At 47.5% G+C, this 27,120-nt stretch overlaps 12 protein-coding genes across 12 annotated transcripts; 8 read left to right on the forward strand and 4 right to left on the reverse strand.

Moving 5' to 3' along the window:
- Window positions 1-2,005: 2,005 nt before the first annotated feature.
- MGYG_06357 (hypothetical protein) lies at window positions 2,006-2,652 on the reverse strand (the record flags this gene model as incomplete). The annotated part of the gene is made up of 3 exons (XM_003171765.1): window positions 2,006-2,242; window positions 2,417-2,549; window positions 2,612-2,652. The coding sequence occupies 3 exons, from the start codon at window positions 2,650-2,652 to the stop codon at window positions 2,006-2,008; spliced, it is 411 nt and encodes a 136-aa protein (XP_003171813.1).
- A 481-nt stretch (window positions 2,653-3,133) lies between these two features.
- On the forward strand, window positions 3,134-3,468 carry MGYG_06358 (hypothetical protein; the record flags this gene model as incomplete). Its single annotated transcript, XM_003171766.1, has 2 exons — window positions 3,134-3,205; window positions 3,346-3,468. The coding sequence occupies 2 exons, from the start codon at window positions 3,134-3,136 to the stop codon at window positions 3,466-3,468; spliced, it is 195 nt and encodes a 64-aa protein (XP_003171814.1).
- A 1,407-nt stretch (window positions 3,469-4,875) lies between these two features.
- MGYG_06359 (ubiquitin carboxyl-terminal hydrolase DUB-1) lies at window positions 4,876-6,527 on the forward strand (the record flags this gene model as incomplete). Its single annotated transcript, XM_003171767.1, has 2 exons — window positions 4,876-4,989; window positions 5,058-6,527. 2 exons carry the CDS (start codon window positions 4,876-4,878, stop codon window positions 6,525-6,527), a joined length of 1,584 nt encoding a protein of 527 aa, XP_003171815.1.
- Window positions 6,528-7,128: 601 nt separating this feature from the next.
- On the forward strand, window positions 7,129-8,000 carry MGYG_06360 (hypothetical protein; the record flags this gene model as incomplete). The annotated part of the gene is made up of 2 exons (XM_003171768.1): window positions 7,129-7,876; window positions 7,963-8,000. The coding sequence occupies 2 exons, from the start codon at window positions 7,129-7,131 to the stop codon at window positions 7,998-8,000; spliced, it is 786 nt and encodes a 261-aa protein (XP_003171816.1).
- Window positions 8,001-8,328: 328 nt separating this feature from the next.
- MGYG_06361 (26S proteasome regulatory subunit rpn-8) lies at window positions 8,329-9,561 on the reverse strand (the record flags this gene model as incomplete). Its single annotated transcript, XM_003171769.1, has 3 exons — window positions 8,329-8,946; window positions 9,014-9,285; window positions 9,378-9,561. The coding sequence occupies 3 exons, from the start codon at window positions 9,559-9,561 to the stop codon at window positions 8,329-8,331; spliced, it is 1,074 nt and encodes a 357-aa protein (XP_003171817.1).
- A 556-nt stretch (window positions 9,562-10,117) lies between these two features.
- MGYG_06362 (adenylate kinase cytosolic) lies at window positions 10,118-11,143 on the forward strand (the record flags this gene model as incomplete). Its single annotated transcript, XM_003171770.1, has 4 exons — window positions 10,118-10,274; window positions 10,344-10,396; window positions 10,471-10,625; window positions 10,699-11,143. The coding sequence occupies 4 exons, from the start codon at window positions 10,118-10,120 to the stop codon at window positions 11,141-11,143; spliced, it is 810 nt and encodes a 269-aa protein (XP_003171818.1).
- Window positions 11,144-12,273: 1,130 nt separating this feature from the next.
- MGYG_06363 (hypothetical protein) lies at window positions 12,274-12,676 on the forward strand (the record flags this gene model as incomplete). The annotated part of the gene is made up of 2 exons (XM_003171771.1): window positions 12,274-12,348; window positions 12,425-12,676. The coding sequence occupies 2 exons, from the start codon at window positions 12,274-12,276 to the stop codon at window positions 12,674-12,676; spliced, it is 327 nt and encodes a 108-aa protein (XP_003171819.1).
- An 890-nt stretch (window positions 12,677-13,566) lies between these two features.
- Window positions 13,567-15,939, reverse strand: MGYG_06364 (hypothetical protein; the record flags this gene model as incomplete). Its single annotated transcript, XM_003171772.1, has 6 exons — window positions 13,567-13,620; window positions 13,692-14,057; window positions 14,119-14,314; window positions 14,375-15,078; window positions 15,143-15,586; window positions 15,775-15,939. The coding sequence occupies 6 exons, from the start codon at window positions 15,937-15,939 to the stop codon at window positions 13,567-13,569; spliced, it is 1,929 nt and encodes a 642-aa protein (XP_003171820.1).
- Window positions 15,940-17,617: 1,678 nt separating this feature from the next.
- MGYG_06365 (hypothetical protein) lies at window positions 17,618-18,151 on the forward strand (the record flags this gene model as incomplete). The annotated part of the gene is made up of 4 exons (XM_003171773.1): window positions 17,618-17,758; window positions 17,847-17,871; window positions 17,949-17,958; window positions 18,043-18,151. 4 exons carry the CDS (start codon window positions 17,618-17,620, stop codon window positions 18,149-18,151), a joined length of 285 nt encoding a protein of 94 aa, XP_003171821.1.
- A 784-nt stretch (window positions 18,152-18,935) lies between these two features.
- Window positions 18,936-21,982, forward strand: MGYG_06366 (M protein repeat protein; the record flags this gene model as incomplete). Its single annotated transcript, XM_003171774.1, has 6 exons — window positions 18,936-20,308; window positions 20,381-20,447; window positions 20,506-20,713; window positions 20,769-21,145; window positions 21,591-21,698; window positions 21,770-21,982. The coding sequence occupies 6 exons, from the start codon at window positions 18,936-18,938 to the stop codon at window positions 21,980-21,982; spliced, it is 2,346 nt and encodes a 781-aa protein (XP_003171822.1).
- A 439-nt stretch (window positions 21,983-22,421) lies between these two features.
- On the reverse strand, window positions 22,422-23,780 carry MGYG_06367 (coproporphyrinogen III oxidase; the record flags this gene model as incomplete). Its single annotated transcript, XM_003171775.1, has 2 exons — window positions 22,422-23,534; window positions 23,589-23,780. The coding sequence occupies 2 exons, from the start codon at window positions 23,778-23,780 to the stop codon at window positions 22,422-22,424; spliced, it is 1,305 nt and encodes a 434-aa protein (XP_003171823.1).
- Window positions 23,781-24,729: 949 nt separating this feature from the next.
- Window positions 24,730-25,247, forward strand: MGYG_06368 (ATP synthase F1; the record flags this gene model as incomplete). The annotated part of the gene is made up of 3 exons (XM_003171776.1): window positions 24,730-24,819; window positions 24,900-25,132; window positions 25,202-25,247. The coding sequence occupies 3 exons, from the start codon at window positions 24,730-24,732 to the stop codon at window positions 25,245-25,247; spliced, it is 369 nt and encodes a 122-aa protein (XP_003171824.1).
- Between the last annotated feature and the right edge of the window lie 1,873 nt (window positions 25,248-27,120).

Raw genomic sequence — 27,120 nt, forward strand, 5'->3', positions numbered from 1 at the left:
CCATCCCAGTCCCTTACAAATCTGCTGGCAACACCCACCCGACATCCCTGGAGGCGCCAACATATAAAACCCCAGCCATTATATTCCAACCAGGTTAATGCCTTGCGAAATGTCTCTGCGGATCTCAAATTGCGTGATTGAAGATAATAACCTGATCCGATCCAGACTTCTGGGAAGCCGTCCCGGCGATGTCTAGTCCCTGGCCTGGCATATATAGGATGCTCGTTATATCCATGGTCTGGCAGGTGTAAATATATGTCAAACCCCCGGTCAAAACACTGTCCTGCAGCAGTCCATCACCATGCCTTGCAGGGAGCGGGCCATAAAACTTGTTAACAAGAGAACAACGGGGAGAGGGGTCCTGTATTACACTGTAACTCATGATGCCTGATGCCATGCCATGCCATGTTGTTCCCCCTTTTCCCAAGGTTTATCTTCAGCATGGGATCGATGTCAGTCGCTAACCAAAAGATGCTAAAAGAATAAAAGAAGGCGCCTCTTTTCTTCGGCTAGAGAATCATGCTTCTCCATGCATTGAAGATTCTCATTTGAACCGGACATCATGCTAGCAGGCGGCATCCCAAGACGAGACCACCTTCCTTGACCCCGGATGATTTGCGCCTGACGAAAGCTATCCTGGGGGACTTGCACCTCCCCGGAGATTAAAATATTCGTACCTGACCTCTACAGGCTAGATCTTCAAGAAAAGGCGACCCCCAATCCCATCGGCTAACTAGACATGCATTTGCAACTTGTAAATCCCTCTCCCCTCCCCTACTACGTCCAGCCTGCCATACAAGCCATGGAAGCCACCGCAAAAAGACCTTCGGGCTTCGTCGTCTCTCGAAAGCCCTTACAGGCCAATTGCTGTCTATCTTTCTCTGTCTGGCTGTCTGTCTATCCCCCACGCAATATCAACCCTAGTCGATGAGGCCTTGCCCAGGTCCAGGTTTGAGCGGGATGGAGCGAGCCCGTCTATGCGGAACACAAAATAGATTGGCAATAGAAGGCAAGAAAGGGTCTTCTTTTTCTTCCTGATTGCTGCATGTTTATCCCGGATCGTTTGTTCCCACTCCCTATTTTGCCCTTGGCTGTTCACCCTCTGCTTTGTTGTAGTTAAGACTTTTCCCTCAGGTCCGGTAACTATGATCTGTGACTATATCGCGATCATTTTATTATTGCCCCGGCGACTTGATTATATAGTTGGCAGATCATAATAGAGTATTGAAACACAGACGAACGAGATCGCCTGGGGAAGATGGGTTTGACAAGCGATCTCAGCCTGCTAGGCTGGAGAAACGCCATTGCCTGCCCGTCATCGGCCAGAGCATCTTCGATATGATCCTAATTAAGCGAAGCTGAATACACTGAGAACAGCCTAGTTCGACGGAGCCGGTAAACACTCCTTGAGAGGTAAATCTTGACTGTGGCCCGGATGAATATCCAAAAACGGGCTCCTCTCGCTGAATTTTACCCTAAGCTGTACAATGTGGCGCCAATCCTAGGCCAACTTGCGCAGGTATTTGAAATTAACAGTCACGGTGACTCGCAAGCTGTCCGCGCAAATAAGCCCCTATCTTCCTTCAGCATGAAAGAACGTTGATTTTCTGGGGGCCAGGAACGTTGCTCTCGTTTATTAGTTGATGTGCAGGTAAAAGGCCGATATTGAACAAGTCAGATCTTCACCAGTAAGTAAACTCACACCGGTATAACTTCGACGCGGAGCGTGCTGGCTGCTGTGACTCGGCTGGGTAAAGTCGGAAGCCAAAAACTACCTCCTGAAACCTTTTCTGAGACACAGGACGCCGCACTCCCTCAACTGGCCCCAACGCTCCCAGGTGAATCAAGAATGCACTGAGCCGGGTAGAGGCACATTCCGCTCTGAGGAACAGGGATGCATGGGCAAGTCTACAGTCCCTCATTTTAATGGCTCAAGAGCTTTGGCTGGGTGGTTTTTCAGGCGTCATTCGCCTCACCCGTGCGATTTTTGCAGAGCTACTTGGTATCAAGTGTTTATCCCGAAGAAGCTTGCCACCAATACTGACGGGTCGCTCTTAATAGCGGTGACCTTCAGCCGTCTCGAGTATCTGGGTCTGGAGCCTAAGATCTCTCTTGAGGATTGAACTTCCGTCATCTCCGGCGGGTTTTCGCAGCTATCGTGCGAATAATTATGCAAGAGTCTTTTCTCTGTACAAGAATCACCAAAAAAACAATAGTCGTTTGTCTCGAACCACGGGGCGGGCTACGGCTGCATGATAAACATCAGTCCTTCGAGTCAATATATGGATACCCAGTTATGGATGCTAGAATGATGCCGGAACTGATCAAAGTTCCCGCGGAATGCTCCGGATAGCCAGACGCGGGATGTGCGTTCTCAATGGGAAGCTAAAGACAGACTCGCCAGACCACTGCGTACGAGATCGATTGTGGTTCCTGGAGGTAACATATTCCGAAGGCCACGTTGAAATGAAATCTCATGTGCTGGCTTAATCCCTTGGACGGCATACAGGGGTAACCCGAATCGTGCTGGTGACATACGGTGACACTTTCTAACTGTGATTAGTACAGTCGATGTTGCATCCTGATCAATAGATCTAGTGCTGATAATCACTTCCGTTTGGGATGATCGATATGATTTCCAGAAAGTGTCATTATGGGGCACAAATGTTAAGCCGGTATGAATAGTACTGGCCAATAGTACTTTTTGCACGCATTTGATATCACAGCCTCATCACTTTGCCTAGATGGATGCACCGCAGCTCATGTAATTACGTATGCGAGCGCTTGGGCTGTCAAGTTACCAGACTCCACCGCAAAATCTTCTATATTCTGATACCGCCTTCCGCCGCGCCCCGCGGAGGACAGACAAGGCCGTACTTTCTCAACCAGGATAGAAGCTACGTTCGAGGACTATCCCACTTAGGAAAGGCCATGTGTCACAGTAAGCCGAAACTTTTCATAAGCAATGAATCAAAAAAGGTTTTCGAAACCACATACCAAACCTCGTAGAGGTATTCGCGTGGTTTGCTGGACGAACCATTGGCTCTGGAGAATTTTTTTCACGCCAAACGATAGACATGGGAGTTGCATGCAGATGCAAACATGAAAGCGGTCTATCGTGCACAGGAAAAAAATGGGGCATAGGATGAACTCCGAGATTCAGGCGCAAGATCGTGTTCATCATGCAAAGAGTCCCGATTGCCAGGTTAGGCAAGGGTATGAGCCATGGAGTTTCTCGGAGAAAACCAAAAGGAAAAAGGGTGGGATTGAGCTGGTGAATGACACATTCGTGTCATGCGGTGCAGCATCATAAAGGGCAGCTAGATGAGTTGTTAAACTTTCTAGTTTCCCGATGAGGCGGTGAGAAGTTCGATTGGATTGTGTCTAAGCCTTAAGAAGATCTTCAAAGACCGCGTGAGATTGGGAGATTGGGATCCCACAGGCGCAGAAGAAGAGCGGGTTAACTAGTTGAAAGACGGTGGAAATTTTAATATCCCATTTTTGGCGTAGGGCGAGGGTGGCTGGTGTTTGGAACTAGGATTATGGTGGACAGCCCGCGAACGTTATACTCCAGATGTACTTCGTCTGGGCACAGCGTTCATCGAATACAGTTATCTTTTCTTCCTTCGGGGAGAGCCTGAACACACAACGGTCAGCAAGTGGCTTTCATGCGTAAAGAGCGTTTATCATCCTCATGCTTGGGTGGGCTTTTACCTCGTTCTCTGCCTGTTCACGGTGTCAGCCAACCAGCAGCAACATAGGCCGAGCTTTGACGGGCGGGAACATCGACGTCACCAAGCTTGAAAGCACTCGGCCGTTTGACTGTCCAGCACGCCCAGCTCCGTGGAGACATGATCCTTGCTCCCTATCCATGTTTGCGGCCTTCAAGTGTTGTCGTTTGTCCAAGTTGTTTGTCAAAATTCCCAACAAAGAAAAGGAAAAGATGAAAAAGACATCAAAAAGAAGTCGTCATGTGACCAAAAAAGCCTACAATACCCCTTTTTGCAGGAGTTCGCCTCGTCTTTCCTTCTGGTGCTCTCAATCATTGTACTGGCGCCTTGTTTTTGTTTTATCAGCCGTGTTGTAATATGGCGGATGTATTGTCATATCGTTATTCTATACTCATTGTTCGATTAGTTATCGGCTGGAATTGCTGGTCTTGGTTGGGAAATATTCAATATATCAAAGCATCAGGCATGACTACTACGAATAACTAAAGCAAAAATCTCAGGATATTTCCTTCATATGCGATCAGCTTGCCCTTCAGTGAGCCCGAATTTGATCTTTTTATACCCAGTAGAGGTTTATCACTCTCTTCGAAAGGTGCAAAGACATAGCAATGCTGTTCACCAGCCCAGCCAAAACTATTGCTAATAAGGAGAATGGCTGAAGATCAACGCGTTGAAACATGTTGAGATGACCATATATGTCTATATCTATATTTCCCACTCGGCCTCGTTCTGTGGCCGATTCTCCCAGGGAATTTACCATATCAGCTTAGAACACCCTTATTACGGCCTTTTAGCCGCCCTCATCAAAGGGCAGAGTTGAAGCTTTGATGGTATTAAGGCGCAAGTATGAGAAGCATTGTCATACTTATATTCTTCCGTAGCCCTGACTTCGAATGAACGGGCTTCTCCGCTTAAAGCCAAACAAGCAAATAATAAAAAAGGCATGTACTTGAAGGAGTATAAAATGGGAGAACTACACGAAATACCACCTTGACTCTATCACAATGACATTAAATACCAAGATTACTACTTCCTCCACATATTTCATACCAGAAAGATAGAGAAATCAAATTTGGAGTCAATCAACCGCCGGCTATTGTTACACATTAGTCTTTTCGACAAGTACAACACATTTCAACTAATCATGGCAAACAACCAACACAACAACAGCTCTAACAGCCCTAACAATGCAAACAGCCCAGCTAAACCAAACAACCTAAATAGTTCCCAGAGCTCCAACGAGAATGACCGGGGAAGAGTAAGTTTAATCGAGAATAATCCTCCATGTATGTGACACTTTTTTCATTTTGCTAACTGGGAGACCAGCTTAGGCTGTTCTATTCCGATTGGGCACCCTTCTTCAGGAATGCGGCACTGGTTTCTAGAGGCCTCTCCAATGAAACAGGCGTGCTGTGCTACAGGAACTGCATTTTGACTACCTTACTACACCAGCCCCTGTTTGTCAATTGGTTGATGCTCCATGTGCGGCAAAAAGGCCCATGGCATCCCCCTCGTGGGGGGTGTTTCGCCTGCTTCCTGGCACAACTAGTTGATGAGTATTGGTCTTCTATCGCCTCGGACAGTCTAGATCTTTTCCTCCCTCACTTCTGGGCCGGATGTAGTCAATTCTGGGATACTAACTCCACAGACCAACAGGACTGTATTGAATTTCTGACCAGCTTCATTTCAAAAATCGACAGCTCCGCCCATACGGGAGATATCCAGCATATTTTCCAAACTATCTTCAGATACCGGAGCACATGCCAAACCTGTCAGCACACCAAGTACTCCGAAAGCGATCACTCATGGGTGCTAGGTGCTTCCCCACTGGAGCAGGAGCCGGGATCATTAGAAAACTGCATTCAGGAGTACATGAAGGCAGAAGATATTGCAGATTACCATTGTGGCAACTGTAATAATAAGTCAACCCTTCATCGGGAAATGTTTATCAAGGATGCACCTGAGGTCCTCATTGTCCAAGTCACTAGATTCAAGGTACCAGACAGCGGCGAGTCCTCAAAGGTCACAGCCGAGGTTCAATTCACCGAAGACCTAGATCTCACGGATAGACTGACCCCACAGGCAAGGGAATCAGGAGAATCCCTCCGCTATCAACTCACTTCGGTTATCGTGCATCGTGGTGCCACTATCAAGGGAGGCCATTATATGTCATACGTCAAAACTCCAACAGGCACCTGGGCGTGTCTCAATGACGAGTTTTCTTGTGAAGCCAAAATTGACGCTATCCTTGGGTTCCAGGATGACAACAACGTTCCTTATGTCCTGATCTATAACAGGCTCCCGCTCTTGACGGGATCACAGGGGAGAAACAACATCGGCCCTGACGCTACAGGGAATTATTTGATCGCCGAAGGAGTAGAATCCTCCCCACAAGCCGACGCGGAGAAGACGCCTTCGACAGAACATGGGGTTCAAATACGTATTTCCCCGGGACAACCCCAGACTCAGCAGAGCGAAAAATCTGCCTCGGAAGCGGGTGACGGCTTGACCAGCTTGTTCGAAGGCTCAATTGGTTCAACTAAGGGCTCCCTCGGCAGCCCCAGTTCTAGTGTTCGCTGGGAGGGCCAGCCGGCAGAGGTCACTGTCCAAGTCACTATGGGTGATATGATCATAACAGGGGCTGTTAAGGGTATGCTAGAAAGGAGGCCAAAGCGCCGCGTCTCTAACAGCCCAGAAGCCAAACAAAAGCCAAAGGGTATTGGCAAGTCGAGGCCTCCGGCGAAGAAAAACCGGAAGGGCGCTCGAGGTTACCCGTTGACTCTGCTTATGGGCTAGTGCAAGAAGAGTACATAGATATGCCAGGTGGATAAGCACGGGAATGGAATCTTGGGCAACATAGAGGATATCAAAACTAGCGCCAGAGGGACTCATCTGCTCGATCACGGAGCCATTTCCGGCGTCTTATAGGGCGTATATAGGGGCTGGAGGTCTGTGTTGCAAGTTTGCAAGTCGTTGGGCCTGTGGAGGATTCAGCCTAGCTATTTTTATAGAGTTGATCTTGCTTATTATAGACATGTGAGGGCCCTCTCTGTGAGTAGTTCGTAGTTTGGCTAAAATCAAGTGCACAATAATAACTCACTGGTTATGGCTATAGCCACAGGCATGCAGAAACAGAACAGTTAACTACAAGGAATGAAACTTGGACAAAGGCGTTGCTGCTAAATGTGCGCTGCATATTTAATGCCTGCAATTTCGTATAGCTGCTTTCTCAACTCTCTCTTTTGAGTGGATCAGCCGCTCCAGCAAGTGCTTATGTTTTGTCCCTGGTTCTCGTCCTCTCATATCCGGATCGCCAGTCAGCCACCCGTTCTTCCAGCTGCATGGGCTTTAATTAGTTAACGCCTCGCGAGGAAAGGAATTGAAGCCAGCTAGTTAGATGTCCGTTCGCTCCGAAAGCCCAGGGAGCTCGCTTCCCTGTTCATCGGTCTTTATCACAAGCCTTATAGGGCAGCTCGCCGTCTGTAACCGAACCCAGGAGCTTCCAGATGGTATCTCGACAATACCCAATGCTGGAGATGATGAAGGAGACTCACCGAGAAACCCATTGTCGCAGCTGTCGGCAGATGTCCTGGCAAAGGTGAAGCCGTTGCTGTTGACGTTGCACTGCCTATTCCCAAGCGAGCTGCTCCTGGCTCTTGATATCCTCGACCGGAGCCTGATTACTAGATACACCGTCAAGCCCAGAGACAGGAGGCCCCGAGGAGGGACTACACATTGCCTAGGGCACGAGGGAGATGGGCGCGAGATAGAGGTATACTGTGGAAAAGTTCCAAGGGAACAGCAGCAGCACCACTATATGGACGAAGACGACGACTACGAGGGCGAATGTTTTGATAGTGAGATATACTTCGTCTTGTCCTCTGCTTCAAAAAGGAGGCTAGGAGCAGAGGAAGACACACGCCACCGCCAGCAAGAGAATGAATACCAGGTTTGCCTTGATGCATGGAACTGCACTTGTCCTGCGTTTACGCTGGCCACTTTTCGAGATCTCGACTCGGAGGATGATGAGGCAGGGCCACAAACCAAAAGCGATATTGAATTACCAATAAGCAATGAACCGGTTGATACCATTACAAAGAGGAAAAACTGGGTGTTTGGCGGGTGTCTGACCCAAAGTACACCCTGTACGTCTTCTCCCTTGGGATGTTGTTTCATGCACGACTCGCCATCTCTTTGCAAGCATTTACTGGCGTGTACACTTGTATCTCAGTGTCCGGGTTTATTTGGCAGCAAAGTAAGGAGGTGTGAGATAGATCCTCTGGAATATGCGGGAAAGCTTGCCGCGTGAATGAGAAAGGGTCAAAAATGAGGGATGTTTTACGGAAATATGGCGCCTATGTATAAATTAGATATTTTCAAGGATGCAACGTGAATTCATCGTCATTATATTTCCGACCAAGTTCCTTGGCTCATTTCACAGAAGTTCTATTGGGGGAAAAGATATACGCAATATTCTACATATCGCCGGCCAGTACCAATATTTATCTGGTAAGGAAGTAGTAGGGAAAAAGGGCTTGAAGAAGGCCACGAGGAGTGAGAGAGAAACAACGGTCCCCAATATGTATTGGTGTATTTATCATTTCTTCTTCCCCTTCTCAGTCGAACTTGGCTCATCCTTAGTTTCTGTCCCAGCAGAGGGGCCTGATTTCTTATTCTCATTATTTGAGTTGGCACCGGCTTTCTCTTCCTTTCCCTCTTCCTTCTTTGCCTCTCTTTCCTCCTGTTGCTGACGGTTCTGGATCTTATTTTCTATCAAATCGTGGAACGCAGTTATGGCTCTGATCAAACTACTGATGTAGATGGACATAAGTTGGTCGTTCGTTTTGATATTCATGGCACGTGCAAGCTCGGTGTTCTCGATTTGCTGTTCTGCGCCATTGGCACTGGAGGAAGTGCCTGGTTTGGCTGTAGCGAGGTTTGGTAGAAGGTTGAACACATCCTGGAGATGGCCAAGGATGGCGTGGTTGACTGGAAGGTCCCTGTCCAGCACCTTCTCAAGATACTGGCCGATGTCTCGGAGCCGAAGATGTAGACCTTGCAGGGACTGAAGCTGTGACGTTATTCTGGTGGAGAGTGTGCCAACTGCAACATCTCTAATGTCTCGCAGAAGATGCTCTACGCCTATTTCCTCGGCCTCTTCAGCTTCTATTATTGAAGGGGTATGAACAAAAGTCTTAGAAGTCGTTGTTCCGTCCTAGATGTAAGATGTTAGCTGGTTGAGCCTTGGGAGTATCAAACAACAAGAAAATGCCAGATCTCACATCTTTGATCTCTTCAACAGCAAAGTATGCATCGGTGGGCACACCGACTTCCTTCGGCTGAACATCGATAATGACAAGTAGAGGATTTGGGTTGTATCGTTTAAAAAGCTCGTTGATCTCTAGATCCGACGCTCTCAGCTTGGGGCCAGAGTGATACCATCCAATCAGTTTCTCGCGGGCGTTAATTTTCTTGAACATATCATTCATCGACTCGACAAAGTTATGGTCTAAAAACCAGACTGAAGGGTCCTTGTCATCTTCCTCGAAGGGTACTATATTATAGAATGGATTGTCAGTGGGCTGGAATCCAAAGGCTCCGCTACATATTTATATGAGAAGATCTGCGCGCATTCGCAATACATACCTGCAAAACTGTTGGACACGCGGACCGTCTTCCCATCATTCTGGCCTAGCAACACACCAACCACTCGCTTTCTGGTGCCCTTCGCTGACCGTCCATAATGGTCTGCCACCGAGAGGAGAACTAGGGGAGCAACGGTAACGGTTGTAGTGACGAGGGAGAGGGTATCGGTGGTAGTAGCAGGCATGATGAAACGAGCAAGGCAAAGATATCACTAGAGGCGGAACGGGAGCAGAATGAAGACACAAAAGAAAGCTATCGAGACAAGCAGGCAACGGTGGTGAATATCTGCAACTCCTCGTCCTCTTCCTCTTCTGCCTCGTCTTGTTGACTTAGAAGCTGGAGCTCAAGCGGCAAGCTTTTGGAGGGCCAAGACCAGACTGTTGCTGAATAATCATATGACTAAGATCTTACTAAGAATTATAACTAATCACTTTCACGTGACAAAGCTCTAGCCTGTGACTGCTGAGTCATCTTTGCCGTGAGCCGGCTTTAAGCTCTTCTCGCTGCAAGTTGAAACCAACCAAGAGAGGCAAGAAAAAGCAATTTATCAGGTTAATCCTCGCCGAACGTTTCTTCGTTTCTCTTCTTCAGATCCGCGAACGCTGTCTTCCTTCTTCACCCCAACCTCTCCTCTCTTCCTTTGCTTGCCAATTGCCAATCCAGAGTGAACACACTCTCGTCAGGTCCCCGATTCCAAAGGATTATTCTTATTCTTTGTCTACCTTCAACCTCGGCTCACAATGGCCCCAGCTAACGGCGAATCGATTGATGCTCTGAAGGACCTCATCAGCAGCTTGGAGTCTCGGATAGTTGGGTTGGAGAAGGCATTGCTCAATGGCGGCAATTCGGACTCTGCTGCGTCGATGCGGATGGTTCTGATGGGCCCTCCTGGTGCCGGTATATAGTCCTCCTGCAATACACGCCCGTCTTTGCCGAAAATGTTTGACTGACCACCGTGGCTCTTAGGCAAGGGAACGCAAGCGCCCAAGATCAAAGAGAAATACTGCGTGTGCCACTTGGTATGTTTATTTTTGCCGAAAGGCTCATTGATACCCTAATAGCTTTGGATTGCGGCTCTAACAATCCGGTCAAGTCTACTGGTGACATGTTGCGATCACAAGTCTCCCGACAAACAGAGCTCGGCAAGGCTGCAAAGAAGATCATGGATCAGGGTGGACTCGTCTCTGATGAGATTATGGTCGGCATGATCAAGAACGAGTTGGAATCGAACAAGGAGTGTAAGAAGGGGTACGTTTTACCGCCATTTTCTGGGACCATGGTCCGAGCTTACTGACGCAACCCTTTTTTCGCCTCTTCACAGTTTCATCCTCGATGGGTTCCCTCGTACAGTTGCTCAGGCTGAGCGATTAGACGACATGCTCCGCGACCGCAAGCAGACGCTGCAGCATGCCATCGAACTCCAGATTGACGACGGTCTTCTGGTTTCTCGGATAACGGGCCGATTGATCCACCCGGCCTCTGGCAGATCTTACCACAAGATCTTCAATCCACCAAAGAAGGAGATGACTGACGACATCACCGGAGAGCCACTTGTCCAGCGCTCTGATGATAATGCCGAGGCGTTGAAGAAGCGCCTGGCCACTTACCACGCCCAAACCGCTCCCGTTGTTGGATACTACAAGAACACTGGTATCTGGAGCGGAATCGATGCTAGCCAGGAGCCCGGCCAGGTCTGGAAGAGCATTCTCGGGGTCTTTGAGAAGAAGGAGTCTCCAATTCTCAGCAAGATTGGCTTGTCCAAGTAATTCCTCTGAAAAATCTCATACAAAACCACGGCCCCCCTACCTGCTGTTTGTTTTGCATTCGCCTCCCTCGGTTGCCAGGAATACGTGTCTACGACTCTCTATACATGAGATACCATTTATTCCCCTATTTTGAGGCATTTTGTTGCTTTGGTGGTTAGGAACTACTGAACGTGTATAGACTTGTGGGATCCGGTGCTCTTGTATACTGTATGTTACCTGTTAGAAATACAATGCATCTGTTCTATTGCTTTTTTTCGTGAGCAATATATCCATATAAATGCATTGTTGTTGATTTGTACTTGCCGCATTTTGTTTTCCTTTCTTCCCTTTGATAGTAACGGGAAGTCCCTGTCCAGAAGCACCATGCAGTATGCTACTTTAATGCAACTTCAATGGAGTCTTCCGGTTCATTCTCTACTTATTGGCATATCATTCTATCGCATCTCCTTTTCTTAATGGCCTCAGTTATACACTGTATATGTGGTCGCCGACTAAGCAGTTTGACATATCAACATCAGCTTCACCTTCCCCCTCTTGTTGATCACCACATCACGTCCACTACATATTTCTCTCTTTTCCTGACCAAAGGCCTTTGACTGCCTCTCTTTTCTTCTAGATTAAGCCTTTCACATTCCTATTACTTTGAAAATAGAAATGGGGTGTGTACTCTCCTGTTCATGCCTCCGTTCCCATGGAGAGCAGCCTCAACCACACAAATACGAGATTGGGAGGCCAACCTGGTTAGTATCTGGCTCAAGGGACACAGAGCCTTCTTGCCTTCCTTACCTGTTGGAAAACTGCAGTGTAGCTAATAAAAACTACTTTCTAGCCCTTCGACCACGGTTGATATCAGCTTGCTGAACTTGCAGCGTAAGTATTGTTGATATAACTAATCCCCTAGGTGGTTGTTCAGGCTTGCCTTCCATGCTGCTTTTTCTTGTACTACAACTACCTGATACACCGTTTCCCATCTTGAAGGCCGTAAAAAGCAATCTTAACGTCAAATACACGTGTATTTCGCGTTTTGCGGCATTATTTCACTCGAGTGCTAGTTGACTAACCGGTTAACCGTTTCGACTACAGCAATTCACCCTGAAGATCCAAATAATGCCTCGCGCCCAGCACTTATCATGCCAATGCAGCACTCCTTGGACATGGAGTTGATCACCGCTGCAGCTAGGTATGCAGATGAGAATAGATCTCGCGTAAGTTAACACCATCATCTCGCGTTCTTCGCTTAATAACTAGCCCTTGAACTCTAAGAGACTAATCTCCTCGCAGCGTAACATCCATACCAACCCAGAGGGCGTGATCGGTCATGCGCGTACGGATAGCAGTATCTCTCCTGACGTCCCAACTCCACCAACTGGCACAGCCGCAGGAACCGGTGCGGCAGCTACGGAAGCAGCTTCCCATGGAACTGAAGCAGTAGTCGACGACGAGACTAATACTGCAACTGGCAACCCCAATGATCCTGTCCTCCCCAACACTGCAAAGGCTCCTGCTACTGACGCCGCTCAGAATCACCAGTGAGCTCATGAAGCACATTTATCCCCGAACTACGAAGAACGTATCTTTTAATGTTGTTTGCTTCGTATGATGTCTACTCTACGTGTTACTGGCTAAATGCCTACAGCCCTTGTTTTTGATTCCCAAGTTGTGTGGGTCTAACTGTACCAGGTACCTTCTGGGGTGGGAAAGCTTTGAAATCTGATTGTGTGGTGGGTACTTTCTTGATTTCATTTGCAGTTGGGGTGGTGTTTTTACATGGGAGACAGGAGGTTCATAGGGATTTGCTGTTATTAGTGATAGCTACAAATACAAATAAACCGAATTAACCAATAACTTCCTTTTCCTTCAGCAAACTATCTTTTGTAGGTTTGCTATATATACTACAAAGAATTCCCTAATGTTTGTATGAGGTTGGCTTTAGTATTAGAGTTAATTAAAGTTACCGCCCTCCCGCTGCCGCTAGCTTATTTTGACTCCCACAGAATTTATCAAGAGTAAATGGAAATGAAGAGAATTCAAATAAAGATAGTCACAGGGGGAATTATTAATTTTGCAATTCCTATTACTAGCATAGGGTTGCTAGCCCTGCCTCTATTTATATTAGTGCAGAGATCTGTTGTATAGGAGAGTGCACTGTTTAGCAAAATGAAAAGCAGATCTATTCGCCATGCAACTGAAAGGGACTTATCAGGCATTTCCCGCTGTGCTTAAACATGACTGAAACAGGTAAGTAAAGGGGTAAGATGATGATGCAGATGGGTTATATGAATACTGAGAAAATAGATGGGGCCAGTAAGGGGTTAGGGAAAAAAAGGGACACAGCGATAGGTGTCTGGAGAAATGATATCAACAGTAGAATGAAGGATGCCACCCCGTTTCTCTAAAAAGTAAAAAAGGTTTCAGAAAGACGGTTATGAAGCTGGTTCAGTTTTAATCCTGACGCTGGATGTAGAGAAATCCGAATCCTATGGATCAAAATATGAGTTAGCAAACATTGCAGCGTATTATTATTATTTATGTCAAGGGATATTTTTACCTCTGCTTTTCGTTTGCCGAGAACTGAGTCTGGCGTACTGGTTCGACCACGCGGTACATCGGAAGTTGTACCCGTGCCGCCGTCTTTGGTAACTTCTGCATAGCAACTACCGTGATATATGCGATTGCCAACTTTGATAGCATCTCTCCAGATCCAATCTTGTGCTTCCTCAAACCAGGTAGATTCAAAATTTTCCTGACATATTGGACAAGGTGTATTGCGAAGCGTAGCATCGTTGGGAGCGTGTATCCATCTTTGTTGTTCTGCCTTTTTGCCTGACGCATCTTCACTATTGGATTTCCTGGCAGCAACAGAAGCGTCGTCGGCACCAATATCATCTTCAAATTCTCTGAATTTTATCCAGTCCTGACGTACGTGTTAGTTATGTTATATAAGTGAGTGAACTAAGTAGAATTCGTGGACTTACTCGCTCATCAAGATACCAGCTTCTATTCTGACTTCGCTTCGCTGCTTCGTTTATCCGTAGGTTTGTTTTAAAATGCCAGTCTAGATGTCTAGCTTTCTTGTCCTTCCCTTCTTGGGTTGAGACAAATCGACGACCGCAGGTTCCGCAGCGGTTAGGTTTGTCTTCGTATAAGCAGGCAATAAGATTTGGGCGAGGTCTGTGAAAGATACTGGTTAACCAAGAATGACCTTTAGAAGAAGAGACTGGCAGCACCTACATCCGTATTGAGGCAGAGGTCATGGGAACTTTAATCTTGACACCTTGGGGGTTAGGGTTCGCAGGGGCAGGAGTATATGGTGGTTGGCCTGGAATGATGAAGGGGAGGTTAGGTGGTGTGGTTGTAGGAGTTGCCGTGGCAGGGGGTAGAAGGCCACGGGCTCTCAATGACGCTATTAAGGGACTCTCGGCCAGGGATGCAGACACCCCAGGCTGTACAGCTGCTGCTAGTGGTGGCGCAGGAGCTGCAGGTTGGGTATATTGTTGAGTCGGCTGGGTAGGGGGGGTCTTTTGTGCAGTTGCTTTGATAAGCTCCGCAAGAGTGTTTGGGTTCAAAAGGGCTTGCAGGTTAGGTTGCGGGGTCTGAGTCGGTATAGTTCCCATAGGTGGTGTAGATACTACGGGAGTTGCAATATGGGTAGGTAAAGCAGCAGGAGGAGCGGGCGGGGGTGTTGGCTTCGCGCTGGAAGCAGAAAGCTGAGACACCTGGTCACGGATTTGCTTTAGCTGTGCCTCTGGCAGCCGTTGCTGCTGTAGAATGCTCTGTAGATCTAAAAGGGCCTTGAGCTTTTGCTGGACTGCAATGTTAAGTGGGTTAGCAGTAAACTCGAGCCGTACGCTTAAGATCAGCGAGTCAACATCACGGTGTAAAGAGGCAAGGTTTATCGGTTCCTGTGATTGTTGGTTGTACGGTGGTTGGTTGGGCTGCCTGTAAGTTAGCAAATCTATAGATAAGTTTGCATGATATTATTTATAGCGAGCCACTTACGTATCCCTGGCCGTTGCTCGGCATCTGTTGGTTATTATAACCGTATCCTGGAGGGTATCTAGGGGCACCCTGGGGCGGTGTAGGGGTATTCCTCCATACTGGCGGCGGTGTACCTACACCTCTACCGAGGCTCATAGCTTCCTGCTGGCTTCTGGACTGTTGTTGCTGAAGGGCTGCTGTCCTAGCTTTGATCAGAGCATTCTCAATATTCCGAGTTATCTCAACAGGAAAAACAGGCCTAGGATCCAAAGAACCGGGAACAGGCTCTTTCCACGTTTTAAGCATCTCGTCTAATTTCTTGCGAGTCTGCGAATCAACAAGAGTATAGGCGTTCATGAAGGTCTGATATAAGTTGCGCCCCAGGAACAGCGTGTAAGGAGTTCCTACATTCTTCACAACTGAGTCCACTACATAGAGAGCTGGTAACTTTTGAGATGGTGGTGTCTACAGAGATCAATTAGAAAATAACTTCGCTCCAGTTTTCTACACCGTTTTCCCGTAAGCGAGAATAGCATTATCCAGCAAGGCAAAGTACTTATGCGGCATGAAAAAACCGAAATGAAAAGGAAAGCAAAGGGATGAAAAGAAATGCAAGGAAAAGCACAGAGACTGGAAAGAAAATTGGAACCTACGTTTCGTATGTGGTTCTCCAGAACTCGGGAGATGGCCATGGCATGTTCGGTATTCTCCTTTGCAATAACTGTCAGATTGCTTATTTGAAACTTGTCATTCGATGTGAGGTCTTCCAGGGAGTTCTTATAGTCCTCTGCAACCTCATCAGAAACGAGTCCCGACATGATGGGCAAAGAGTCGGCTGAAGTTGTTTGCCCAATGGCACAACTCCGGGGTATCAAATTCAAATAAACACTGAAAGAAAAGGAGAGAGAAAGAAAAAAGGCAAGGGAGATTCGAGTGGTGAGGTGTTGATCAGTCGTCCTATATCACCAGCAAAGTAAGTCCTCAACTATGACTCCTTTTCCTCTTTGCCGGGTAAGCTGTTCTTTTTTTTCCTTGTTCAGCTGCTCTTGTGTTTTTTCTTTCTTGAGCTGTAATTTTGAGGCTTATAATCAAGCGGATAGAAAGGATAGGTAGAGACACAGGACAAAATATTAGAATGGTTGCTAGCTATTCCTTGCAGAAAACTCGGATGGTGAGCATGTAATGCCAGCGCAATATCCTAAAATCAGGAGCCAATATAACCACCCACTTCACACGTATATGGCCCTAAATCCCTGCTCTGTCTACCCTTGTCTTCTTTCTGTTTTGCTTTGTTTTTTCTGTGTTTTTATACGTGCCTGTCACTTGCTTCCCGGCAGCAAAATGACCTCGAAAGAAAATCAGCCTAAGAAAGCGGGAGTTTGCTCAGCGTTTCGTTGGAGGACAATAAAACGAGGGACGAATCGGTGACGTTGGCGAGGATATCTGCGGCCGACGGTGATGGTAAAAGTAGACAGCAAAAGGTGCAATGCGAACTGAAGCGGAGGAAGTTATAAACAAGCAAGAAAGCAAAGGGGACGGATGAACTTGACGAAGGGTGAGACGCCGAAAACAAAGGGAGAGAAAAAACCGAACGATGGAGAAAGAAGGAAGTGTGTTACAACCCCGGTCAGCGATCCTATATATTGTTGTATATATTCACTGCTTCTTTGGACTCAATACGAAGGAGTGTTACTCCGTATTTATCGACTCTATTATCCGCCGTCCTCTTCTTTTTCGGCTTCGTCTTCTTCTTCTTCTTCCGCTGCTGCTTCGGCTTCTCTTGCTTTCGTGTCGTCGCTTTTTCCCTTTTGAGGCTGGGGAAGAGAAATATCAACACGTGACAATGACTAATACATCTTAGTCATCGGAATACCCCATAACATGTGACATCACATGACTTATCGGCCAAAAGCGGAAGGAAGTGGACTTAAAACGGCAAGGGAAAACCTCCGACTCACGTGATTCGTATTTTTCCCGCCCCTGTTTCTTGTTTCTGCCAAGCGGTGACGGCAGCGCCAAGACAGATAAGAAAGAGACAAGAAGAAACAGCGAAAGAGACAGAAACAGAAGAGACAGAAGAGACAGAGAGACGGCAGGGCAGGTAGAGTAGTAGGAAGTAGAGTAGGCAGAGTAGGTAGAGTATGGTAGTAGCAGGAGGAGTACGGAGTACGGAGTACTTGGTGATAAGAAGAGGAGCAAGCATAAAACAGCCCACTTACTCCATATAATTATTATGTTCCGACCGTGCTGTGAAGGTGCTCTTATATAAGTCGTGCTAAGACAAGCCTAGGCAGATACATAATTCTTCACTGTTAAGGAGGAGGAGGAGGAAACCCTATATATAATTCATTCAACCCGGCGAGAAAGGGAAACGAAACACCAACCGAACGACAACCTTCAAGCACCAACGACGGCCATCCACCGCGCCTCTCGATCGCTCTGCAAAGCCACACCTCCCAGTCTCGACTGCGAACGCCCGTCCACTCGTTATCGCAAATGAAGGTCTCTCTTGCTCTCGTCCTCGCTGCTCTCACGCCCGCTATCATGGCAGCCAACATGAAGTCCGTCATCATCAGCTACGGCGAGGAGACTCCGAACGATGTCATCAAGGACGCAAAGGACGCCATCATCAAAGCTGTAAGAGCCGACCCTAGCATCGGGCATCAGTTCCTACGTCCTGCTTAGAGATGCAAGCCACTGACTATATTTCTTTTTCATAATGTAGGGCGGCAAGATCGTCCACGAGTACTGTAAGTCATCAACTATCGATTCCTCTCCCTCTCTTTCCCGTTGACGTCTCGCTAACCTCTGGCTTCTCTATGTCTAGCCCTGTTCAAGTACGTTTAAACACGCCCGACGGGCATCGAGAAACATCGTATCCCTCCATACTCTACCCCTGCTAACACTCCTTTTCTCCTCAGGGGATTCTCTGCTGAGATGCCCGAGTCCATGTTTGACGAGGTCAAGACCATGGATGCTAAGTTCCCAGCGACCATCGAGGAGGACCAGGTCGTCTCGATCAACACATAAAGAGACTGTCCTGCGTCTCACCTTTTCTCTCTCTCACTTTCTCCCTGTACAGCCATACTACTACTACAGTACTCCGTACTCCTCTTGTTTTCGCGATTATCTCTGGTTTCTTAAATATTATTTATTCAATTTTCTCTCCCTTTTCCCCCCTGCAACCACGAGTTGTCAGTCGTTAAAGGGGGCAAAGAGTCTTAGTTTCTCTGCCTGATCTGTGGTTGTAAATACACTCGCTTCATTGATCATGTCTCATTTATAATATACCAAGACAAATTGAGATTGGAACTAAACCCGTTTTTTATGCACTGGGCTGCATGATAAATATCCTTCTTTTTCTACCGGTCAGGGACAGACGTGTTAATGCTTTGGTAGGCGTAAACGCCCAACACAACCAAGCATACGGAGTAGCGGTAGTCAACCCACGGCTAAATACTTTCCTTTCTACACTTATTGCATAGTTCTTTGTATCCATGGACCAGCGTCAACCACCGATCGGCAGTTAAATAGTAGTGACCATGGCGGCTGGTGGGCTGTCTCGTTCTTAAGTACATGGTACACGTTTAGCTGCAGCTAGACTTTGGCTTCTGATTGACCGTCGCTTTTCCCCCCCAAAGTGGGCGTCACTCAACGTACACCGATAGTTTTTTTCCCTTTCTCTCTGCATCATCGACAGGCATGGGTCCGGCTGTCAGGCATATATATCATTAAATAATCGTACTCGATCTCTTGCCGACCCGATTCCCACTCTCGCTCCCTTTTCAAAAACGCCACATTCTCTCGAGTGACCATGCCAAACGAACCCGAAACCGCAACGCTCCTTGAATGGATCAACAGCTTCCCCCTGGGCACCTCCATCCAGTCTTCAGATGATTTATACGATGGGGTCATACTCTGGGAGATACTACAAGACATAGACCCCCACGAGTTCTTGGGCGTTCTTCCAGAGAGCTCGCCGGAGGACCACTGGGTGCTGAGATGGCAGAACCTCAAACACTTGCACAAGCTGCTGCTGAACTACATACGGAACCGGTATGATGGAGAGATACCTGCAGGTCTCTCGACAGACCCAGACCTCAAGTCGATTGCCGAAACGGCCTCGACAAAGGAGACCAACAGGCTGCTGAAGCTGTTTCTCATGGCCGCCATCAGATCTCCTGGAGCCGAATCGTATATCGAGCGAATGGTACAGCTTTCGACAGCAACACAGGAAGGCCTGAAGGGCATAATAGAAGAAGCACAGAACCCTTCACAGGACCGGTTAGACCAGATAAATTATGAACAGGACGAGTACAAGGCACGTCGTGACCTGGCCATGGACCCAGAGCTGCAGTTCGAAGAACGTGTTGGGAAATTGCTGGTCGAGAATGATAAGCTATCAAATGAGAAGAAGCAGCTGGAGAAGGATCTTGAAGAGTTTCACAGAAAGGATGTACGCCTTCGAGAAGCAAATGAGCTGCTGCAGGATAAACTAAACATCACAGAAGATCGTCTGGCAAGGCTAAAGTCCGGCAAGGCCGACATTGGACCGAATTTCAAGGGATACGAACACCGGACGCAGGACATAATAGCCGCCCAGGAAACAAAACTCACGGCCGCCCAGGATGAAATCGACAGCTTGCGGATATCACTCGAGACTCTCCGTGTTAAGAATCAAAAGTTCCAGACTCTCCAGGACGAATACGACGAGATCAAGATCGAGCGAGATCAGCTGGCTAGAAAGGCCAATGCCGCTGAAAAGTATAGACAGAAGCTGCAGGCCAGTCAGGACTATGAAAAGGAGAACCAGGTTCTGAAGAACAAGGTCAAGGACCTCCAGCAGCATTTAAAAGAAAGCGATACCCTCCAGCGAGTCTCCGCCGCTAGAGAGACAGAGGTTGAGAACTACAGACGGCTGGTTGCTCGCGTTGAGCAGGACAGACATGAGATTCAAGATCTGAAAAAGAAGCTGGAGTTTGACAATCATGCTCTTACGGAGAGGCTGTTAGGTGCGGAGGAACAGCGAACCCGGGATGAGGATACCATTGGCAGACTGCAGGAGAGGATACGAGAACTAGAGGGCCTTGATAGCAGTCCAGCCTCCCCCAGACCTTCCACTCCTAAACCTCACGGCTCCAGTCTAGAGCGTGATCTGGAAGAAAGCGGCAAGCGAGAAGCTCAGCTGTGAGTTAATTTATCTTTTCTCCCCGTCTTCGTTTTGGCTCGTGGAATACCCTTTTAACTAATTTCACCTAGCAATGCCGAGAACGAGGAGCTCAAGAAGAAGCTTGAACACATTTCGATTGTTGACAAAGCTGCCACAGTACGCGACATATTCTTGATTTCCATTGGTTGACAGATGTGCTTACCGTTTTGTGCAGGATACACCCGATGACGCCGAGGCTGAAGCTCTAGGCGAGAAGAAATGGAAGGATGGGTTCTATCAGTGTCTCCTTCAGACGGATGCTGAGCTCAGAGATGCCCACCAGCGTCTGCATGTTGATTATACAATCATGCGAACGAAGGTTGTCGAGCTTGAAGGGTTGCTCGAGGCTACCAAGCTTGAGCTCTCTGATGCCAATATGAAGTGTAAGTTATCCCTCCTGACATCCCCCCTTCTGCCGCAGTAGCTAACTATCCTTAGTGGGCCTTGTTAATAAGGAGAAACTTGAAATGGTGAACGAGGTAACCGAGGCTAACTCAGTGGAGCAAACTGCCCTGCGGGAGAAGTGTGCCGTTCTGGCTGCTACTGCTAGAACTCTCACCGGTCAACTTGAAGTTAGGCAACTCCAACTCAGCGAAATATCTCGTGAACGAGATAACCTCAGAAACACATTCAAACAATCCGATACCAAGCTTTCTACTGAAGGAGATGCCTCCCTAGTGGAGATGAAACAGCTCCTCGAAGAGGCTAATGTCCGGGTGAACGACACAGCAGATGATGATATGACCAATGAATTCTTAGAGCGACTTGCGGAAACAACCGAGCGCAGCGCAGAACATCTTGCCAGGAGAGCTGAGGTTAGTCCTAAACAAATTTTATTTACCTCCTATTTCTCGCTCTTAACACTGCACAATGACCACCCACCCACCCATTCTACCATACACCTATTTCCCCAACCCCATTCCGAATTTCCAAAACGCACCTAGGGACCAATCCCAGAGCAGGCTCTGCCTTTCACTGGAGAAGTCTCCTCTCAGCCGAAAAAATGGAAAGGAAGAAAGAAAAAACTCCAAAATCGAGACAGAGGTTGACCCGAACCAGGTCAAGAGCCTCGTCGAGCTCTGGCATTGGTCCCTCCTCTTCGCAGGTCTCATATATGCCTATGACGCTGTTAACCCTGGCGCCTCCCTAATATGTTACATCGGCATGTTCATGAACCCCGAGTTGGGATCTTGTGGCTAATCGGATAACCAAACAACAAACAACTTGGGTTTGTTTTCCTTTTTATTACATCCTCAACAGCATATGAACCAACAAAATGATATCATCGAATCTTTGCAAGAGCGGATTAGGCACTACGAGCAGTTCTCGGCGGATCAGGAGGAGATCAAGGCTAGTAAAGAGAAAGAGGTGCGTTTTCCCCATTGTTCCTTTTACAGCTTAACAATATAAGCAGGAATACCTAATGTTGGTGTCAACAGACTGAATTGATGCAAATAATTCACCGACAAGCACGAGAAATTGCCCTCATCTCTTCTGCATGGTACGATTTCCAGTCACGGCTGCAGAATGGCAATATTGTGCTTTCTCGCCACCGTGGTGCAGCCGGTGCAAGTGCACACCATGCAGAAGCAAACCGCACATGGCTAGGGAAACAGAGAGCCCTGGTTGTCCCGAAAGCCGGTGGTCGGTAGATGCTTTAGGCAACATGTGAAAGAATTGTAACATTATGCACACACAGTTGGATCAGATGTTGTTTCGAAGGGGAAACGAAGACGGGGGAGGGAGAAGTGAGTAATAGATATTGCAACCATATTCTATTCGGTTGGGCTTGGGTACAAAGGCGACGTGACCGTTTTATTTCCTTTGTTCGGATTGGATACCATCATTGCCGTTGAGCGTGTGTTTAGCTAGGCCTGTTTCGGTTTCATTTGTTTTTTGGGATTTATTTTTTCGTTTTGAGAATACTATAATACTATTTCCACCACGGCATGCAAGGGCATGGGCATTGAATATAACGTTGTATCCAAATAAACTTAGATCTCCTATTCATTGCTCCTTTTTTGTATACACTATCGTACAATTAATTGTGATTATATGCCGTCAAACAAGAGTAGATGTAGAACAAGGTAATTACACCCATTCCCGTGGATGTTTAAGCACGTCTAGCAATTCCTTCTCTTTCTCCATACCCTCAACTTCCTCAGACTCTATGCCATCAGTTCTGGTCCCTGACACGGGATCCATATATACCCATTTCGCAGTTCGGGGTAAGCTCATCAATATACTCTCAATCCTTGCGCCAGGAGTACGCAGTCCAAAACTCGTGCCTCGATCATGCACAAGGTTGAATTCCACATATCGCCCGCGACGAAGCTGTTGCCAATCCTTCTGCTGCTCTGTGAAAGGCATATCCTTACGCTTGTTCAAGATGGGGACATATGAAGGCAGGAACGAGCATAAACCATCCGTGACAAACGAGAAAATCCGTTCCTGTGCTTCTTTATTTGACGTTGAGGCTAAGTGCGGCGAAGATTGGCGGATGAATTCTGTATCGAGGTCGTCGAAGAATATTCCGCCAATTCCTCTAGCTTCATTCCTGTGCGGGAGATAGAAATATTTATCGCACCAAGCCTTGAATTGTGGGAAATATGACGTATCATGCTTATCGCAGACGTCCTTTATCGTTTTATGGAAATGCTCGCAGTCTTCGGGGAAGAGGTATGATGGGGTCAGGTCAGTGCCACCGCCGAACCACCAGTTTGTCTGGCCGTTAACAACGTCCTTGGGATCAGCTGTTTCAAAGTACCGGTAATTCAAGTGGACTGTAGGTGCCATAGGGTTCTTTGGATGAAGGACAAGCGATAGTCCAGCAGCAAAGAAATCCAATGAATCCACATCCGCAGACACGAAAGATTTATGGTCTGCACGCATCTTCTCAATTGCCGGGCGAGGCAACTTTCCATATACGACCGAGACGTTAACTCCGGCCTTCTCGAATACGTTTCCATCCTGCAAAACGCACGAGATGCCTCCTCCGCCGTTGGGGCGGTTCCATTCATCTATTGTAAAGGAGTTGCCATCTATCTTAGCGAGTTCGTCGATGATGCGCTTCTGCTGCTCTTTGATCAGCTTCTCCATGCGCAGTCGCATGGGAGAGGACGAGGTTATTTCTGTTTGGCGCTTTGTTTGTTCATCGAGTTTGGCAATTGTGGGGGCTTCGAGGGAGATGGGCGTAGTAGAAGACTATAGATTTCGTGAGCAATTGACATTGATGTAGCGACATATTAAGAGCCGAACCGTAGAGTATAGCGTCAAGGCTGTGAGAGCTGCAGCAAAGCCAATGAAAGGCAACACTCTTGTAGAGCTCTCTACATTCCCCCTAGCTACTGTATGAGCCTGGCGCCTTGTGTTTTGGAGACAATGGTATCTGGCAAAGGGTACACGACGCAATGTCCTTGGGAGGAGCGTGGATATGCGAGGAGTAGCCATGGTGATTTCCTAGTATATGATTTTCCAAAGAGAGTTAAACAAAGCAATCAACTGTCATATACCACATTAAAAGCACAGAAACATAAATAAGTTCCTACAATGGCGTCTGTCTCGTAGATTCGGTCTTTATATGCATCGTGAATGCTGGATCAGGCCATGCCATCATCACGTGATATCAACTTCGGGCCGCGCCCGGGCCACCGACATGGAACTCCCCAACACCTTGACTTTGGACTACAAAGAGAGGCGCTGAGAAGTTGTTTCCACGTCAAGGCAGCGGCAGTAGAGCCTTCAAAGGGACGAGACCATGTGTGAGCAAGATGCGAGTCATTGTTAGGCTGCCAGTAAAAAGTATTTGGGCAGCGGTAATGGTGTACCTGTTGATCGAACAAAGTAACTAGATCACAGAAGCCTATCACCAACCAGCAAGAGAGACGAGCTGCAGGGCCGTCTAAGCCCCTTGTCGCAACCATGACTCCGTTGCTTATCTGCAAGGGGCTTCCGCCATCGCTATAGCTGTCATCAAAGCTATCATGAGTCACTCTGTCTCGTCTTCGCTTTCGCTTCTTCTTCTCTCATTTTCTCCTCCAAGGTTCTTTCTTCCATCTTTGTCTTTCCAGCCAACCAAAAAGAAGGAAAGCGCCCTTAATCATCAGAAGTCCAGCTGTCTTTGTCAGCAGATGCATCACGTGGCTGACTCACCGCCTGCGATCAGGCAGTCACGTCATGTGGATACTACACTAGTCCTCTTTCAGCCTTAGTGTCCCGTGCCCACCGCCTTCCGTTTAAGTACGCGGGGTCCAGCTCTTCTCTCTCTCCTTCTCACTCTTCTTTCTTGCCATCATCGACCATCCACTTTCTGCATCCACAGCTCCCTTTCGCCAGAACAGCACCCGGTTTACCAGCACAGTTACCACCCGGCAACCTACATACAGAAAAACCAGCAACCATGCGATCGAAGTTCAAGGACGAGCATCCCTTTGAGAAGCGCAAGGCAGAAGCTGAGCGCATCCGCCAGAAATACGCTGACCGCATCCCCGTAAGAGCCTCCTACTAGGCCCCAGCCATTAGCTGGCAGCTGGCCAACAGTTGCAACATAACTAACAATCTGTCCTCCAGGTCATCTGTGAGAAGGTCGAGAAGTCGGATATTGCCACCATCGATAAGAAGAAGTATCTCGTTCCCGCAGACCTTACCGTCGGACAGTTCGTATACGTTATCCGCAAGCGCATCAAGCTGTCCCCGGAGAAGGCCATCTTCATCTTCGTCGATGAAGTCCTTCCACCAACCGCCGCTCTCATGAGCAGCATCTACGAGGAACACAAGGACGATGACGGCTTCCTATACATCACGTGTGTAATCCCTTTGGAAACCCTATTTATCATCTGGCTCACCTGGCTGACCGTGTGATTGTGATTTAGATACTCCGGTGAAAACACATTCGGAAGTTTCCCTGAACTGCAGTGATGCAGCTGTCTCCTCGGTCTGGTTTCGATTTCACGGTGTTCGCGGAAAGGGTTTTTGTTCACTCCATGTTGTTACGTGATGTCATCTTATCCGGATAGTTATAGAATCCGTTCTTTCAACAGCTAAGGAGAATATGGCCGTCTCCCACTTTTCCTTCCATTGCAAAGGATCAGCTACGGTACAACATGGGAAACGAACCGGCCTCCCTTCCCTCGGCTTTTTTGGCTTTTGGTTATCGTTCTCTTTTTTTTGGGCAGGATATGGATGGCGTTTTTAGTACCTGGGGCCCAGACGGGGGCCGACCGCAGATGGTGAAATGTCACCATAATGACGCCTAATCGACAACAGTTCGTTCAACATTTTGACATTCCCCTTCCCCAGGTACTTTTTTCATTTCGGTCTTACTACATTGTTGCACTGCCAGCATCGATAATAATTGACGATGTTGTTGCATACTGGTTACGCTGATGTACTTTATTTTTCATTTTGAATAATACAAGCGTACCGGATAAGATGCTTCTTGTACATCAGTAGATTTGTAGATGTCCGTGGCTGGGGCTAGAAGCACGTAGCTCTAGGCAGATGTACGGATTTCCTTTAAGGGCCCACCAATGAAGAATCGCCCTGTAGCGATGATAGTAGGGTTATTCCATGCAGCATCAACCTTCTACTACCAAGCTATACCGTTCCATCTCGATGCAGCGTCTTCACCCCATCAAGCCGTTTGGGGTATCATAAAATTAAAACAGCGTACCAAACACCAAACTCCTGACTCTCAAAACGTTTCTTCTGTCCTGGCACTGCTACTTGTCCCCGATGCCTTATGCCTTGTCGATGGGGTGTCATAATCCTCGCGTATAGCGTGCGTGTATAACTAGTCAACTCTTTGCAGGGCTTGTGCTTCACTGCCAGTTATTCCACCACCTGCTTGCTCTTCCTTGGGCTAGGCTCATGAGCGAGATGAAGTCCGATGGTTGGTCAGGGAAACGTTCGCGGTGCTCGCGCCTTATTCGGATAAAGGCAGCTGAGCTACCTATTACCATAGCGAAGAGAGGATCTGCGACTCTGCAGGGTGTTAGCAGAGCTATGGCAAGCTACCACGGAAGGATATTTATGTAGTACTTGACTTACCTCGAGATAAGATAGGGGTATGCAACTTGAGACGCCATGGTAAAAGTAGTTGTTATTGGGGAGCAGCTGCTGGTTCATGTGCTTGTCATCGTCCGTATTCCAAGTTTTTGTTTCTCCAAGGTTGGAAGTAGAATTAAGCTGCTAAAACTGCCCTGAGAGTTCGTAGATGTGGGTCTATAAATGAATTATGACTGGCTAACTCTAAGTGTTCCTCTTGGCTCAGTGAAAGCTTGCTTGAGCTTTTGGAGAAGCTGATGCTCAACCACCAAGTTCAATATAGTACTGCTCAGCGAAAAGATGTCGCAAGAAGCGGAAAGCATACTGTTTATCCAACTAAACCGCCTAAAATTCTACCTTGTCGCTAGGGTCTAACCCCAGTTCTACCCTAATGTATGTAGAATAAGGGTAGCAGTGAGGCAATAAGTAGGCCCCAGGTTCTGGTGAAATTTTATTTGGAACCTGGCAACCTAGACAGCAAACTAAATAACATTACAGATATTCAAAAGTGGTTTTCTTAGGAGTGAACATAATGATGGGATATACAAGAAGCTTCAACCGGTAAATACAGGGATTGATATTATTCTCGGTCATCAGTTGCAATACCTTCCCACCAAAGCCCCCAGAGTATCATTCATGAACATTGCTTTGAGGTCTCCTAAGACATTGTTTCTAGGTCAGCAGTCATCTCTCTGTTTATTTGTCCAGTGGTGCCAATAATTGGAGTGTTTATCAAACCGTCGCC

This window comes from Nannizzia gypsea, genomic scaffold (genome assembly GCF_000150975.2).
Source record: "Nannizzia gypsea CBS 118893 supercont1.5 genomic scaffold, whole genome shotgun sequence".
Taxonomy (NCBI): domain Eukaryota; kingdom Fungi; phylum Ascomycota; class Eurotiomycetes; order Onygenales; family Arthrodermataceae; genus Nannizzia; species Nannizzia gypsea.